The sequence below is a fragment of the Saxophila tyrrhenica genome, assembly GCF_035928015.1.
Source record: "Saxophila tyrrhenica strain CCFEE 5935 chromosome Unknown scaffold_2, whole genome shotgun sequence".
Taxonomy (NCBI): domain Eukaryota; kingdom Fungi; phylum Ascomycota; class Dothideomycetes; order Mycosphaerellales; family Extremaceae; genus Saxophila; species Saxophila tyrrhenica.
In genome coordinates, this window is record NW_027041734.1 from 2,003,168 (window position 1) to 2,017,765 (window position 14,598).

Consider the following 14,598-nt stretch of genomic DNA (forward strand, 5'->3'; position numbering starts at 1 on the left):
ACGACTGGTCAACTGATGCGGGGAACGGGACGTCGATATGTTTGGAGTCCAACGACACTGATTTGCAACTCAAAAGGTCATTGGTATCAGTCGGAGGCTTTGGGACCATTGCAAGCATCAACACCACAATGACTACAGACAACGGCAAGAACGTCTTCCTCATCGGCCCCGGCCTCATCGGTGCGGATCTCCTTGAGCTCCTCCACGCAGATGGCTACCATGTCACAACAATGGCCCGTCGTGAATCGCACGCAGCTCAACTTCGCGAGTTTGGCGCCAACGTCAAGACCATCATCGGCACCCTCGACGACAAAGACATGATCACCAAGCACACCGCCGAAGTGCCCATCGTGATTCATGCCGCCACCGCAGACCACCTGCCCTCAGTCGAAGCAGTGTTGGACGGCATCCGTCAACGAGCCGACAAAGGACTGTCGACGACGTTCCTCCACACCTCCGGAACCAGCGAGCTCGTGGATAACTCCAAGGGCATGTACGCCAGTGACAAAATCTACACCGATCTCGACCCCGGCGACATTGATGCCAGCGTCCCGGACACAGCGCCGCACCGCGAAATCGATCTGGCTATCCTCCGCGGTCGTAAGGAGATCGGCTCCAAGGCCAAAATCGTCATCATCCTGCCTCCACTCATCTACGGCGTGGGTCGGCGTATCCCCCGCCTGACCATCCAGCTTCCAACAATGACGCGCTTTGCGCTGAAGCACGGCTATGCGCCTGTGATTGGGAAGGGTGTGTCCATCAGGTGCAGCATTCACGTGCAAGACCTCGTGCGCGCATACATGGTCATCCTCAACTGGCTATCCGCCACGTCTGGTGAGGAGGTGCTTGAAAATCCTTACTTCTTCTGCGACAGTGGGACTGAGATGACTTGGGGTGAAGGCGCCGCTGAGATTGGCAAAGCCTTGCATGCGGCCGGGAAGATTGAAAGTCCGGAGCCTAGGAATCCGCCAAAGGAATTGTATGGCGATCTGTTTGGGCCGTATACGCCGACAACGGTAGGAGCAAACAGTCGAAGCCGGGCGGAGAGGTTGCGGAAGATGGGGTGGGAAGCAACGGAGAAAGGCGTGTTCGAGAGTTTGAGGGAGGACGAGATTCCGATGATTCTGGCCGAGTGGGAGAAAGACGGCAAGGACTTTGCAGGTTACACTGGTGTTGCAAGCTCTGGGACGCATGTGTTGGAAAGCCTGAGGGACTGAGGTGTAGTTTTTCGGTAGCGTGTTTGCTCAAAGATTGTCAAGTCTTTTCTACGCCCTGGTTGGTGCCATCCTTTAGCTCTCTGATCTCGTCAAACTCTTCTAGGAAAGGTTTCATCTCGCCTCCACGATATGTCCCTCGACCCCTTTCACCCCTTCCCTCACTCTCGGGTCGAAATGCAACTTCAGCAGCTCTCCTTCCCAGACAGTGCCAGCGAAAGGATTACTCGCTTCCACCTCTGGACCCAACGCATCGAACACGCCATCTCCCTTTCGCTCCTCGGTAAACCACAGGGCTGCGATTTTCTTGCCATGTATCTTCGCAACCTGATTCAAGAGCCCCATGACTGCGACCGCAGATTTCTGTGGAAGATGTAGAGCAGCAGTATGCAGTTGCTTGACGAACGCCGCGACGCGGGTTGGGGGAACAGACCGTGTGGTGGCGTTCGCAGGAAGCAGCGCAGACTGCAAGGATCGGAGCAGGAGGACAGTGGTGGTGGATACATTGACGCGGGTGTCCTTGGATGTTGTGGTGGGGACAGGGAGGCCGTTGGGATCTTCAAGATGGGAAGGCTTCGAGCTCAGCTCGACGTCCGAGTCCATAGAAAGCGGCAGGAGATTGCGGTAGAGGTGAGTGATGAAGAAGTTGAGATCAAGGTGGAGGGTGTTGGCGCTCTTGACAACGTCGGTCTGGCCCTGGAGGAGAGCAAAGGCGGTGATGATGCAGAGGAGGGATTCGCGGGAGATGTTCCTGTTCGTGGGGGTATCGTCGTCTTCAACTGACGTCTCATTGTTTTCGGCGTCATTGATGAGGTCTTTAAGAGCTTCGAGGATGTCGCCGAAGAAGTCCTGGTTGATGAGATGGGCATACTTGGCTAAACCTTCGAGCACAGCGCCCATCAGATGCTGCTTCCGTGCTTTCAAGATGCGAAAATAAGCCACGAAAACCAGCTTCAGTGTTTCTGCTTGGTTCTTGTCTCGCTCTTCGTAGCTGACAGTAGCATCCGCCTCCTTCATCTCCTTCTCGACCTCCTTCCGCTCCTTCATGACCTTGCGCTCTCGCTTTGTCCGGAACTCCTTTTTCGGCCTTTTCTGCTTCTTGCCCTTCGAGTCATCCTCGTCCTCATCCTTATCCACCTTGTTCGTGGACGCCTTGTGCGCGAACTCACTCAGCAGTCGTAGATGCAGGAATGTGTTCAGCACAGCCTCATCGGTCCGGTAGTTCTTCTCCTTCATCATTATCGTAAGCTGCTTGACGGCCTCAAGCGACGCATGGCCCTCATCATCGTCACGGAATAGCTGCTCCATCGCTTCCCGACACTTGACAAAATCTGCGTCCACCGTTCGGCCGGAGAGCTTTCGTACCAGGATACCAATGAGCTCATTCCGGCAGTTGAAGTGAGCCACGTTGGCCAGCAGAGCACGCACGCAGGATATGGCAACAGACACCAAACTTGGGTCGGTTGAGCCCTTGTCGTTCTTGGCCAGCCGGTCGAGCATGTGCACATAGTCCTTGTAGCCACCAAGCAAGCCCTGTTCGAAGTTCCGTAGCTTTCGCACGTCCTTGGATAGTTTAGCCTGCAGGTCGTCCTTGGAGAGCGGCCGGATGCGGTAGCCAGGCACGATGTCCTTGTAGACGGCCAACTGCGTACCCAAGGCCAGCTTCTTCACTGTGATGTTCTCGGATTCTGAGAGTTCCGCCAAAGCGCCTAGTTGGCCAACATGCTCCTCCGGACTCTCACTGACCAGTCCAGCTATGCGCGCCAGCTCCTCCTTTGCCTGCCTGATCTCTTCTTTGGGAGGCAGCGTCGGCCTGGGCTTGACTTTGCGCTTGGGTTGGACGTCTGCTACACCGCTGTCTTTTGCCTCCTCTTCGTCCTCGTCCTGCTCGCTCTCGCTGGGCGCCTCATCCGCGGCTTGATGTCGTTCATCGCCCACCCAAGCTGCCTCCTTCTTCACCGGCAGTCGGTCCTTGTCCTTGGACTTCTGCTGCTTCTTCCGGAGGCGTTGCTGGTAGTCCTGCTCCAAATCGACCTTGGCAAAGCCGGGCACTTCCTCTACCGGCGGGCTCAAACGGCGTCTCTTCGTCGCTCGTTCCACTGCCATTGTCGTCTTTTGCGATCGTTGGCATGAAAGTGGTATGCGAAACAGAAAGGTCGTAGTGAAAAAGAAAGTGGTGGTTTTGAACTTTCGGCCCATCTTCGGCTTGCAGAGAAAGTCTAGAATTTCTTGCGATCGATTGATGTGAACCGACACCGACGACAGCACCCCCAAGACACGCTCGACAAGATGCGGCCCCTCACAGACACGGAGACGAAGACGCTGTTCGAGAAGCTGGCCAACTACACCGGCCGCTCGCTCAACGCCCTCCTCACCGACACCGCCTCCACCGCCGCCGCCAACAAGTCCCCCGACCGCTACGTCTTCCGCGTGCAGAAGGACCGAGTATACTACGTGCGCGAATCTCTGGCCAACCTTGCCACCTCCGTCGCGCGCGACAGCTTACTCTCGCTCGGGACATGCCTGGGCAAGTTCACGAAGACGGGAAAGTTCCGGCTACACATCACAGCACTGGATGTGATCGCGCCGCATGCGCGCTACAAGGTGTGGGTCAAGCCGAACGGCGAGATGCCGTTTCTCTACGGAGGACACGTTGTAAAGGCGCATGTGGGGAGGTGGAGCGAGGACGTGCCGGAGCATCAAGGAGTGGTGGTCATGAGCATGAATGATACGCCGTTGGTGGGTTGAACGGCTTCGATATTGAGTGGGTGGTAGAGCTGACTGAAGAACGCAGGGCTTTGGAGTCACTGCCCGATCGACAGCAGAGGCGAGAAGGCTAGATCCGACGGGCATCGTCACATTCAGGCAGGCAGACGTGGGCGAATATCTGCGAGAGGAGGACACGCTGTTCACGACTTGAGATGCTGCAGCGCATTGCGTCTACAACATTCGCGATATGGTATTGCAAGGTATGGCTGGGTGTGTTGCGTTCGCCTTTGAAGGCCATCTCGAGCCCTGCCACCGCGCCTTACTCTTTGGTCTTGGGTGTGGACGAGTGGACTGTTTGGGCAGTCTTCAGTACGACCAAGAAGCGGGTTCGCGGATACGCATGTCGCATGATGGCCAATAGGCGGCATTCGAAGACCTGAAAGATGACACGTCAGAAACGTGCCACAGAATGATGAACGGTCGAACCACAAGTCAGCTGAGTCTTCACCCCGCTGCCGCAAAGCTCGGTGAGAGAGGCTCGCCAAATCCCAGCTGCAAAAGGCAAAAAGAGTCAGGCATACTCGCGTTCGGGCGCCGGAGCGAAGGACACTCCGTGCATAACGCCGGATATGACCGGAAGACGCATTACTGTACAGCAGCGGCGCTTACGGCAGCCTCGCACTCCAAGGCATCACTCATCACACACATCTTCCTCTCTTTCGCTCGTAAATATCTCTTACACCTACGAAGACCGAGTGCGCAGCAATTTCATTTTGGCAAAGATGGAGAAGACATCATTCCACCAGGTCGAAGCCGCCATCTGCAGGCCAAGGTTCGTATGACTAATGACTGTTTGCCTTCTCACGTGCTTGGGCTGATCGTTCGGCTGTCGCAGCAAAACCGTCCCTCTGATAGCAGCCTCGTTTTCCTTCGTCTACCATCTGTCCCTCGCCATTTTAGCCAACTATGTCCCTCTCGACCGCGCCGGTGTCGCCGCAACCTTGTGGATTTACTCATGGGCGGCATGCGTGGTCGGATACTTTGGATTGATCGCCGTTGTTGCTGTAAGCTGCTTCCTTTTAACGTAGAATGCTGGCAAGGTACTGACGCGGCCTGTAGAGCCGTCCAATTCTTACTCGCAACTTCAGCTACCTCCTCTTCCTCGACGCCGCCTTCTCCGCCCTCTGGCGCTTCGCTTTGCTTGAATGGGTGCTGCGAAACACGTACCGTGACCACTGTGAAGGGCGTGAGCACAGCAATACTAGTGATGATTGCGGGCTGCGGTTCCGCTTCTTGCATGGTGTAGCTGTGGCCGTGCTGGGCTTGTCGACTTTGGCGGAGGTGTTATTGGCTAATAGCGTGAGGAGATATGCTTGTGGGCTGAGAGAACGGACGGCGGATGAGGAGCTGGTTGACGTTGGTGACGCGGTGACGGTCATGGTCCAGACGGATCCCAAACGCTGAAGGGTAGGAGCAGCGGCGTGCTGCTTCAGATGCTATCCATCAAGGCTGGAGTTCTCCGAAACGAACCACTGGTACTTTGACTTCGGACGTTCTCGGCGGGCTACGCTGCACCGTCTCGATGCTAGACCAGGACTTGGCCGAACCCGGCGACAAGGCGTTGCTCAATGGCTTCTCCTCCACAACCGCAGCCGCGTCAGTGCTCAACTTCCACCTCATCACCTCTTCCGCCCCAGGGCCGATGCGCACAAAACACCGAACATCGAAATGGCCACAGCTTTGACAGCCACATCTGCAGTCGTCGACAGACCATCCTACCACCTCCTGCGCGTGGGCGCAATATCTTCTCCCAACCTTAACCCAACATGCGCTCCCCAGCCGTTGCACTTTCAGCAAGATCTCTCTGACATCCCATCCGATTCCAGGCGGATCTCGCAACGCCATGAACCATCCGTCGTGCCATGCACAAATTGGCGTTCGCTCGTCGTGGAAGAAAGAGGTCGCTTGGACGGCACCGCAAAGCACGCAGCGTCTCTTGCATGAGCGAAGGAGCAGGGGTTCGGAGAGGGTGCGAGATATGGCAAGGCGTTCGCAGCACGAAAGGTTGGCGAGGTCAGTCTTTGGCGCGGATGAAACCAACTGGCGGAGCAATCTGGAGGTCAGGGCGAGAGAGATGCGGGCGGAGGTGGGTAGGTGGGCGAGTATGAGGAAGAGGAGTTCTGCTGGGAGTGTAGGCAATCTTGAGTGCGGCGGCGGAATTGGAGTTGCGGTCGTGGCCGTGGCTGATTCAACGGACGGGATTGATGTACTCATACTGTTAAGAGTTGAAGCAAAGGAAGAAATGCGAAATGAAGCAAGCCATGTCTCCAACCAGAACTTAAGCATACATGTGTATTCTACTTACCGACCGTTTGGGAATGACTGTGGCAACCGAAAGAGCGAGACAGAGCGAGGTGTGCTTCCGTCATCTGAGCCATAAGATGTACGTATGAAGGGATCTCGGGTTCGCGAGTAGACCTTGGGGCCATTTGTGTATCTAGTAACCGTACCCATGCCGCATCGGGCACATGTTGTTGCGACGAGATAGGGTCGAGCACCGAGTGTTCGTGATTCGCAAGCACTCCAGACGACCATGCTTATGTTGAGAGTATGGGATTGTGGAAGGGATGTCTCACATCAGACAGCTTGGTCCTCGATCTTGCGCGTGACAAGCTCAGCTGAGCACATTGGGCGAGCACTTTCTACGACGCCTCGACCATCCGACCAGCGATTGTGTGAGAGGGTATAAACTGGCCGCTGTGAGCTGACCTAACGAAAGCGCTGATCCGAAGTCGCAGTCGCAATCGCAGTCGCAAAGCCACGTTGTGCGCGCGGTTGGTTGTGCATTTGTCGAAGTACGTATACGCGCGTACATGGATGCGTACTTTCTTGGTCCTGATGCAGAGCATGCGATGAAGTGACTCCCGAACATGAGTAAGTTCGTGGCAACGTCGGGCGAGATCCAGTCTCAAACACTTCCGAGTCTAGATCTGAAGCTCGCTGGCTTTCGGTTTCTGGACATGGCCTCTCACTCGTCCCGAGGCGGAGAATTCGCTTGCATCTGAAGTCCCAGCTCCGGCGTTCATCCTAGGAATTGGTGTATCTCCCCACCGACGCCCTCCAAATCCAAGAGGAAAGTGTCATGTCCAAACAGCGACCTATCCTCACCCAACTCCACATGCGTTACACTCCGATTCCCACCCTTGCGTAACGTCTCTGCGATCTCTCTTTGCTGCCATGCCGGGAACAGGATATCAGATGCCACCCCCAGCACAAGCGTCGGAACATCGCGGAGCGGAGCAAGACCTTTAACGAGATCTTCTGGAGGTGGCCCGCTAGACATAGGTTGGCCCCCAGGCTTGCTTGCTGCAGCCATGATGTCTGCGCTCGACTCCTGCTCTTCGTACGGCTGTTCGGGCAGCGTGAGGGAGCACATCTCATCCAACGACTGGCGCTGGAGTTGATCGCCAAGTCTGCCGACATTGTCTCGCCTCCGCTGTGCAGTAGCATCTTGAAGCGTCCGACCCAGGTCAAAGAGATCCATGGCCTTGCTGATGTAGAGAAGACTGTTGGCATCGTACTCCAGACACCACTTCTCGCCCGCATGGTCCAGATAAGTCTCGATCAAAAAGTCCGGACACAGCGCAGGCGGTTTACTCGGGTCCGCTCGGGCCCGACCGAACCGTTTCTCCCATTCCGGACCCGACCGGTAAGTGATGGTAGCAATTTGGCGAGCGAGCTTCATGCCTTGGTGGGGCGGCATGGTCTCGTAGAAGTTGCCGCGGGTTTGAGACCAAGCTGGGTCATTCATGAGAACTTGGCGCTGAGTATGACGCATCGCGATGCTGTATGGGTGACTCCTGGCACAGCCTGATACCGATACGATCCGCCCCACCCTCTCAGTGTCCAGGATGCCCAGTGCAAGCGATTGCATACCTCCCATGCTGCAGCCCACGCTTGCATACAGCTTGTCAATTCCCATGAAGTCCATCAGCCTGAACTGAGCGCGCACCATATCCGACAGCGTCAAGATGGGAAAGCTGGTCGCATAGATCTTGCCACTGATCGGGTCCCTGCTGCTGGGTCCAGTCGAGCCGTAGCATCCGCCCAACACGTTCGTGCAGATGACGAAGTACTTATTCGTGTCCAATGGTGCACCCGGCCCTATGAACTTCTCCCACCAGCCGGGCTTCTTGTTGGCTTCTGTGCTGTGAGCATGACTGCTAGCCGAAAGCCCGGTGTGTAGAAGGATGGCATTGCTCTTGTCCGCGTTCAAGGTACCCCATGCTTCCCATGCGATGTCGAAGGAGGGCAGTACGCCTCCCCAGTCCAGCAGCAGTGGCTCGGCAGAGTGGAAGGTTTGATGCTCGCCGGTCGTGTACGTTGGCTCTGGTCCTGACAGTGATCGTCGTCCTGTGAGCTCGCGAGTGCGGTCTTCAGCATTGTCAAGGCATGGAAACGACAACTGCGGGTTGGATGAGCCAGAGAAGGCCGGCTCTTGTCGTGGTTGGGGAGCTGCTTGCGCCGACTTCTTCGTCTGGTTGTGCAGGCATCTCGACGGCTGGGGGAGGGGGATATGGCGGACTCGTGGGTTCGTCTTCCTGCTCGCCCGTGGGATGCTGCGCGCGAGCCAGCCGACCGTCTTGGGAATGCTCATCGTCGCCCAGCTGTATGTACCTCGCAAGGTGGTATGTTCCCTCGCAAGGTGGTATTCTATGTTTCGATATTTGATTGAAATGTTTCGATTCCTAAGCAAAGGTGATGTAGCCGGTCATCCAATCATCCTCGAGCCTTGGAGGTACCATTGCTCCGCAGTTGAGGCCGGCCTCTCACTTTATTCCCACGACATGTTCATGTTCATCCCCAGTACGGAAGTTGGCGTTTGACACTGTCCATCGTACAGCAAGACCGACGATGCGTGTCTGGGCGTGTGAACACCTCACCATGGCCTCCCGGCCGAAGGTGAGACGAGGGCTGAGTGAGATGCAGGGCACTACTGCACATGGACATCTCAACATTTGCACCAGTGTTGGCGGAGACTCACCGCAGCGCCAGTCTCGCCGTTTACTATACGTCTCTTCTCCCGCTGCGTGAGGGTTAAGTTGCTTGGGGACGGTGTGAAGGTGGCATCCTGCGTTCATCATACACAGACACAACATCTCCGTGTGCCCTGGTGGGTGTTGTACGCTCCTCTTACCTGCCATGCTCCTTCCTCTTTTACCATTGCGTGGCATGCTCTTGCTTCATTAGCTGTAGCCACTTCCCAGGAGAAATGCACCGCAGTTGCTCTTGCTATCTCGAAAAGAAACACCTCACCCCTCGCTGACCAAAACGAAATCACGCATTGACGAGGTGAGCACACATTTCATGCTGCATCACCGTCATCCGCACCACCACCTATCCTACACCTCGAGCAAACCCTACATGACCCCACGCAAGCATGTTCCCATTCACCAAGAGCAACAGCAAATCCCCTCCCTCCGACTCCCGCAGCCCTTCCCCGGCGGCCAAATCCTCAACGCCGCTATCTCAGGCCATTTCTCAGGGCACAACTAACGCCACCACTGCCGTGCAGAAGACTGTACCAGCTCTAGCTCACACTATTGACTCAATCTTGGACACTCCACCGGCCGCCCCAAAACCAGTTGTACGGCCACCGGCCAAGTTGCGACCCTCCTGGATCGGACCTGCAAGACCCGATCGCCCCAGAACGCCCGGCGTCGAAGCCATGAAGCAGTGTGTCAACGTCGAGTACTCATCGCCTGGTCTGCAGTCGCCGGTGTATGTCTTCACCAGTCTGAGCGAGCCGCAATGGGAGGCCGTGGAGATGCAGCAGGAGAAGACCGCAGATGGCAGCATCAAGTTCACCAAAGCGTTCGATGTGGAGGAGGGCGACTACCAGTACAAGTTTCGCCTGGGCCCCGGAGACTGGTGGGTGTTTGATGAGCGCAAGCCGACTGTGGACGATGGTTTTGGCAACAAGAACAATCTGCTGGTCGTGAAGCCTGAACCTTTCAAAATGCAGCCCCCTGGTACTGACCACACAAAGGAAGACCGGGTGGAAAGCAAGCACGCGACTCCAGTGGCGGCTTCTGCAATCTCACTTCCGCAGTACAAAGAACACACCCCTGCTGTTGCTCCGCCCGTTCACCACGAGGCCCCTCCGCCAGCACCACTGATGAAGCATGAGACTTTTGCCGTCCCTCTAGGCTCACAATCGGAACAGACACCTGACTTGGAGTCAAAAAACCCTCTCAGCTCATACACTAGTACCTATGCCGACAGCGAGGACGACCTTGGCCGCGCCAGCGATGAAGAAGCCGACCTAATCCACACGTCTCCGCTCCTGCGACACGAAACCCTCCGCCCGAGCTCAGCAGAGCACGAACATGCGCCTCTTTTTCGACATGAATCCATTCCAGTCCGCAATGACCTGGGTTCGGTGGCAAAACCAACTGCGGCAAAACCAACTGCGGCTTCTCACGTCGCTAGCATCCCACACATCCCACAAGAAGCAGACCCACACGATCCGTCCCTCGAAAAGTTCCCTACTGATCACGCAGGCATCCTCGAGACCATCCATCGGACCTCGACATCGCTCCCAGCGGACGAGACATCCGATCATAGCCTGAGCTCTCCACTGTCGCAAGCGCTCACCAACTCATCGGCTTCAACTCGATCGCTTCCGAGCGTTGATGAAGAAGCAGAGGAGGAACTGGAGAGGATCCGTGAGGTGGAGGAAGAGGAATACGAGCGTGAAGAAGAAGATGGAGAAGAGATGGACCCGTTGCGAGAGGGCGATGCTCCAATCACACCGCCAATGACGGACGAAGAGCCCGAGGACGATGACTTCGAGCCGAAGAGGACATTCTCGGACTTCATCGCGAAAGAGAGACTCATCAGTGAGTTGGCGGAGGAGCCGAAGAATTTGGTTAACCGCCTGACGGATCTGGTCGGCGGAGAAGGAGTGGCGCTGTGAGTATCGATCGCAAGTTGAAGCCCGTTCATCTGCGCAATACTGACGTTCACATGTAGTGCTATTGCCGTTGGCTTGCTGGTAGTGGCTGCGGGGCTGGCTGCGATGCATCTGTAGAAATACTGCATGCGGCGTCTGGCATTAGGCTTGATGCTCTTGATGGCCATGATGTGAAGGAGGACGTTGATGCGAGGACTGTGATGGAAATTGACCTTGCAAGTGGCCTAATACTTACTACAACCGCAGGCCGGGGCATATAGTAGCTCCTCAGTACTCTCTTCCAGGCTTTACTCGCCTCCACCGCATCTTCTCTCCGCCGGGACACCGTACGTTTGATGCACGCTATCTTCTCTTCTTCCCACTGCCGCCCTTCCCAGCCGCTCCAGCTGTCCCGGGGATCTTTCCGTAGCCCTCGTACAGTATCCACAGCGGTATCCACACCCACAACGTATTGAAGAATACCAGATACACCCAAAGGTACATCCAATTGCCAGTGTCCAAGTTCGGACTCCCGCTCAGCCACTCTGGTGCGAATGTCATGAACCCTCCGTATAGCTCTCCAGTCGCCAATAGTATCATCCAAAACCATGCATCTTTCCTCTGCTTGGCCAAGCAATAGCATATCCAAGCCGCCAACGGGGCGCCGATGAAGACGGTCAAGAGCTCGAGACTAATGACCGTGAGGTCGCTCCCACCCCAACGAGCGTCTGCTTGAGCGTAGACGCGCCAGAGAGCCGCGAAGGGGTTCGTGCCATATTCTGAGCCGTACAGGCGGTTTTTGTGGCCGAGGAAGTAGATGTTGGGGGGGAGGTAGGCGGAGACAGAGGAGCTGGACGACCAGACAGGGGTAGTGGTGGTGTAGGTGAAGAAACAGTTGTAGAGGAAGGATCCTTCGAGGAGGGCGTGGATGAGGGAGTCGAAGGCGTGCCAGATCTGCGGATGTGGTTAGTGGTGTTGTTTGGATGGCTCAGAAATTGGACGCAGTCGTACGAAGAGCACACGGGTCTTTGTAGAGGCGGAGGAGGGGAGGAAGTGATAGGAGGCGAGGTATGCGGTGCCGAGAATGAGAAGGGTGGAGAGGAGGGAGAGGATGGTGGTGGTGTCAATGATCGGTGTAGTCGTGGGCGGCATCGTTGCGCTTCACTCTGCTCACGGGAAGGTATACAACAACTCGATCTCCGTCCTCTGTTGCGACAAAGGCATCAGCGGTGTGGTTCGGGGTTCTTCAGATATGTAAGGCCCGCTCGGGAGCCATGAGGGGGGCTCTTAGAGTAATCGATCAGGTGTCGTTGAACGAAAACGAGCTACTTATTCAAATCTAAACTCCTGTTTCACTATCCACCTACCTCACCTTACAACCTGTTGACAAGATCATGTACTTCAGGGGTACTCCCTTGCTCGGAAGACAGTGTTACGGTGCCCAGGACGATGTTGCTTCTCGCCGTCCGCAGCCTTCCTCACCTACACCTCAGGAAGGCAAGATTTTGGACCCATTGCTCAGACGACCTATCGACATGACGAGAAATGGCGCCGAGCTGATGGGATCGCCTGAAGGCTTCCAATCTTCACCTCAAACTCTCTGTCTGTTGGATTCATATCTACCTCACATTCACCTCAACACCACCTCGCGACAAACTAACCCGCAGAGCCACACCTCACAGCACATTGGCCCCGTCACCAATACTTCTCCTAAGCTACATGCATCGCACCGCACGCTCCTAAGTAGACGACACCTTCGACTGCTCCGATGGCGGCGAGTAGCTGTGGGAAGGCACGTATGGCGAGGCATCTCCCAATCGCTCTGGTACCAATCCAGCGCTGCCAGGATGCTTGAAGCCTCGCTCGAGCTGGCGTTCGAAGGAGACCTGGCGCAGGCGCTCGCCCTCGGCTGGTGTAAGGCAAAGCTGGACGAAGCAATCAGCATCGTTCATTAAAGAGGGCAAGAATAGTTGGGCAACATACGTAACCCTCAACGGCGATTATGTGTAACCATATTGCAATCCACCCAGCTGAGCCAAACGAAACGCTCATGGCGGCCACGACCTTCATCGGATCGTTGCTCGCGAAATCGGGCTGCACAATGGCTTAAGCAGTCTCGTCTCCTGCGTAAAAAGCCTCACACTCGGGGCAGAGCTGCAACGTCCGCGCCCGGCTTCCCTCCGTCCAGTCGATTTGTGCGCAAGGGCGTACTACCGCGAGATTGTGCATGCCGAAGACAATCTGCGCGGAGATGATCATGATGATCCGGAGAGTGATGATGGTGGCGAACTAACGACTGTCAGTCAAGACACAGAAAGAAGGACGGGACAGCGGTTCGTACTTGACCCCATGCCCGTATCATCCAAGCCCGATGCTGGTCGATCTGCAGTCGCTTGATGTTGATGTAGGCGAAGAGGTATGCGACAGTGATGGATACGACCAGAGCGCCAACGTACGTCCTCGTTGCCATGTCACCGCCTGATCATCGTCAGCGCTGTGAAGTCCTCCCGGGGCATGCTGGACCTACCGAATGCATGAGGAGCAACAATGATGGCTCCCGCACTCGAGATCAAGGAAAGCGTGATGATCACATAACCGTTGATCCGGTGGAAGAGGATCACCTTGTGTCAGATTATCGGAATAAACTGGAAGCAAACGAGGAAGGTTGCTGGGAGGATGCAGAACAGATGGAGCATCATTCCCGTCTTGTATGGATCGGAGAGGTAGGGTAACATTCGCCGGGCGCCGCAGAGTTGGCCGAGCCGTCGCTGCAGAAGATGCCATAGTAGGAGAAGTACTGCAGGCGAGCCAGGGTGAAGCCCATGAGGTATCCCAGGGCAATAAAGGCTACATCTCTGTCAGTGATATTGCAGCAGAGGATCTTCTAAACAACTGACGCACCCACAACCAGATTGTATCCTTTTGAGAAGCCGAAGAATCTCTTGAGGCTTATTACAAAGCCATTCTTCGGCTTTGACGCAGAGTGCGCCATGACGAGGCTTAGTCGATAGATACGGACGAGTTGCGTGGTGGTGAAGTGGAGGGCAGAGGTCGATAGGTGTATTGCACGAACTGTTCGAGGGAAGGCTCCTCTTTAAGAGGCACTACATTTCAGGCGGCTATCAATCGGCAAGCGGAGCCCTAATCCACATACCGTTGTCAAAACACACTATCATTCTGATCAGCGATCTACACGTGGTGTCTAAGGACTAAGTCTAGGGGTGGAACTAGTAGACGACTAGACAGGATCCGCCAATATTGGGATGGGTTAAGGGCAGCGGAGCAGATCGCTTATCGCCCTACTAGAGGGGTTACTCGGATCTTCAAGCAAACTAGAGATGCTCAAGAGAGGCGTGATTAGTCTATATAAGACTTTTCGGGATTGAGAGTAGTAGGTAGACTTAACGGAGCGATTTCCTTAGAACTAGTATAAGAACTATCTACTTCCTTAAATAGCTACCTATCTTGCATAAGGATATTACAATACTAGGTATCCTATTGTAGCTCTTATAGCGGTAATACTCCGGCTTCTCGAGCTAAAGCAATAAAGGATTTCTCCCTAACTTAGTAGTAAGTTAGGTTTTACCAAGTAGAGCGTATTACGAGTAGATGCCCGAAGTACGAATAATTGGATTATAGTAAGCGGACGCTTACGGGTATCTCGACGTAGTACGACCGAGATAGGAGTTACGTACTTAGGGTTAGGGTTAGGGTTAGGGT

The 14,598-nt window shown here is 55.4% G+C and overlaps 7 protein-coding genes across 7 annotated transcripts; 4 read left to right on the forward strand and 3 right to left on the reverse strand.

Annotated features, from left to right (window-relative positions):
- Window positions 1–128: 128 nt before the first annotated feature.
- On the forward strand, window positions 129–1,217 carry LTR77_001911 (uncharacterized protein; the record flags this gene model as incomplete). Its single annotated transcript, XM_064799170.1, has 1 exon — window positions 129–1,217. One exon carries the CDS (start codon window positions 129–131, stop codon window positions 1,215–1,217), a length of 1,089 nt encoding a protein of 362 aa, XP_064663497.1.
- Window positions 1,218–1,328: 111 nt separating this feature from the next.
- LTR77_001912 (uncharacterized protein) lies at window positions 1,329–3,320 on the reverse strand (the record flags this gene model as incomplete). The annotated part of the gene is made up of 1 exon (XM_064799171.1): window positions 1,329–3,320. The coding sequence occupies one exon, from the start codon at window positions 3,318–3,320 to the stop codon at window positions 1,329–1,331; it is 1,992 nt and encodes a 663-aa protein (XP_064663498.1).
- A 183-nt stretch (window positions 3,321–3,503) lies between these two features.
- On the forward strand, window positions 3,504–4,134 carry NIP7 (ribosome biosynthesis protein nip7; the record flags this gene model as incomplete). The annotated part of the gene is made up of 2 exons (XM_064799172.1): window positions 3,504–3,953; window positions 4,009–4,134. 2 exons carry the CDS (start codon window positions 3,504–3,506, stop codon window positions 4,132–4,134), a joined length of 576 nt encoding a protein of 191 aa, XP_064663499.1.
- A 571-nt stretch (window positions 4,135–4,705) lies between these two features.
- Window positions 4,706–5,387, forward strand: LTR77_001914 (uncharacterized protein; the record flags this gene model as incomplete). The annotated part of the gene is made up of 3 exons (XM_064799173.1): window positions 4,706–4,755; window positions 4,819–4,987; window positions 5,043–5,387. The coding sequence occupies 3 exons, from the start codon at window positions 4,706–4,708 to the stop codon at window positions 5,385–5,387; spliced, it is 564 nt and encodes a 187-aa protein (XP_064663500.1).
- Window positions 5,388–7,005: 1,618 nt separating this feature from the next.
- On the reverse strand, window positions 7,006–8,580 carry cys2 (Serine O-succinyltransferase; the record flags this gene model as incomplete). The annotated part of the gene is made up of 1 exon (XM_064799174.1): window positions 7,006–8,580. The coding sequence occupies one exon, from the start codon at window positions 8,578–8,580 to the stop codon at window positions 7,006–7,008; it is 1,575 nt and encodes a 524-aa protein (XP_064663501.1).
- A 783-nt stretch (window positions 8,581–9,363) lies between these two features.
- Window positions 9,364–11,016, forward strand: LTR77_001916 (uncharacterized protein; the record flags this gene model as incomplete). The annotated part of the gene is made up of 2 exons (XM_064799175.1): window positions 9,364–10,898; window positions 10,959–11,016. The coding sequence occupies 2 exons, from the start codon at window positions 9,364–9,366 to the stop codon at window positions 11,014–11,016; spliced, it is 1,593 nt and encodes a 530-aa protein (XP_064663502.1).
- Window positions 11,017–11,241: 225 nt separating this feature from the next.
- Window positions 11,242–12,030, reverse strand: LTR77_001917 (uncharacterized protein; the record flags this gene model as incomplete). The annotated part of the gene is made up of 2 exons (XM_064799176.1): window positions 11,242–11,832; window positions 11,890–12,030. 2 exons carry the CDS (start codon window positions 12,028–12,030, stop codon window positions 11,242–11,244), a joined length of 732 nt encoding a protein of 243 aa, XP_064663503.1.
- Between the last annotated feature and the right edge of the window lie 2,568 nt (window positions 12,031–14,598).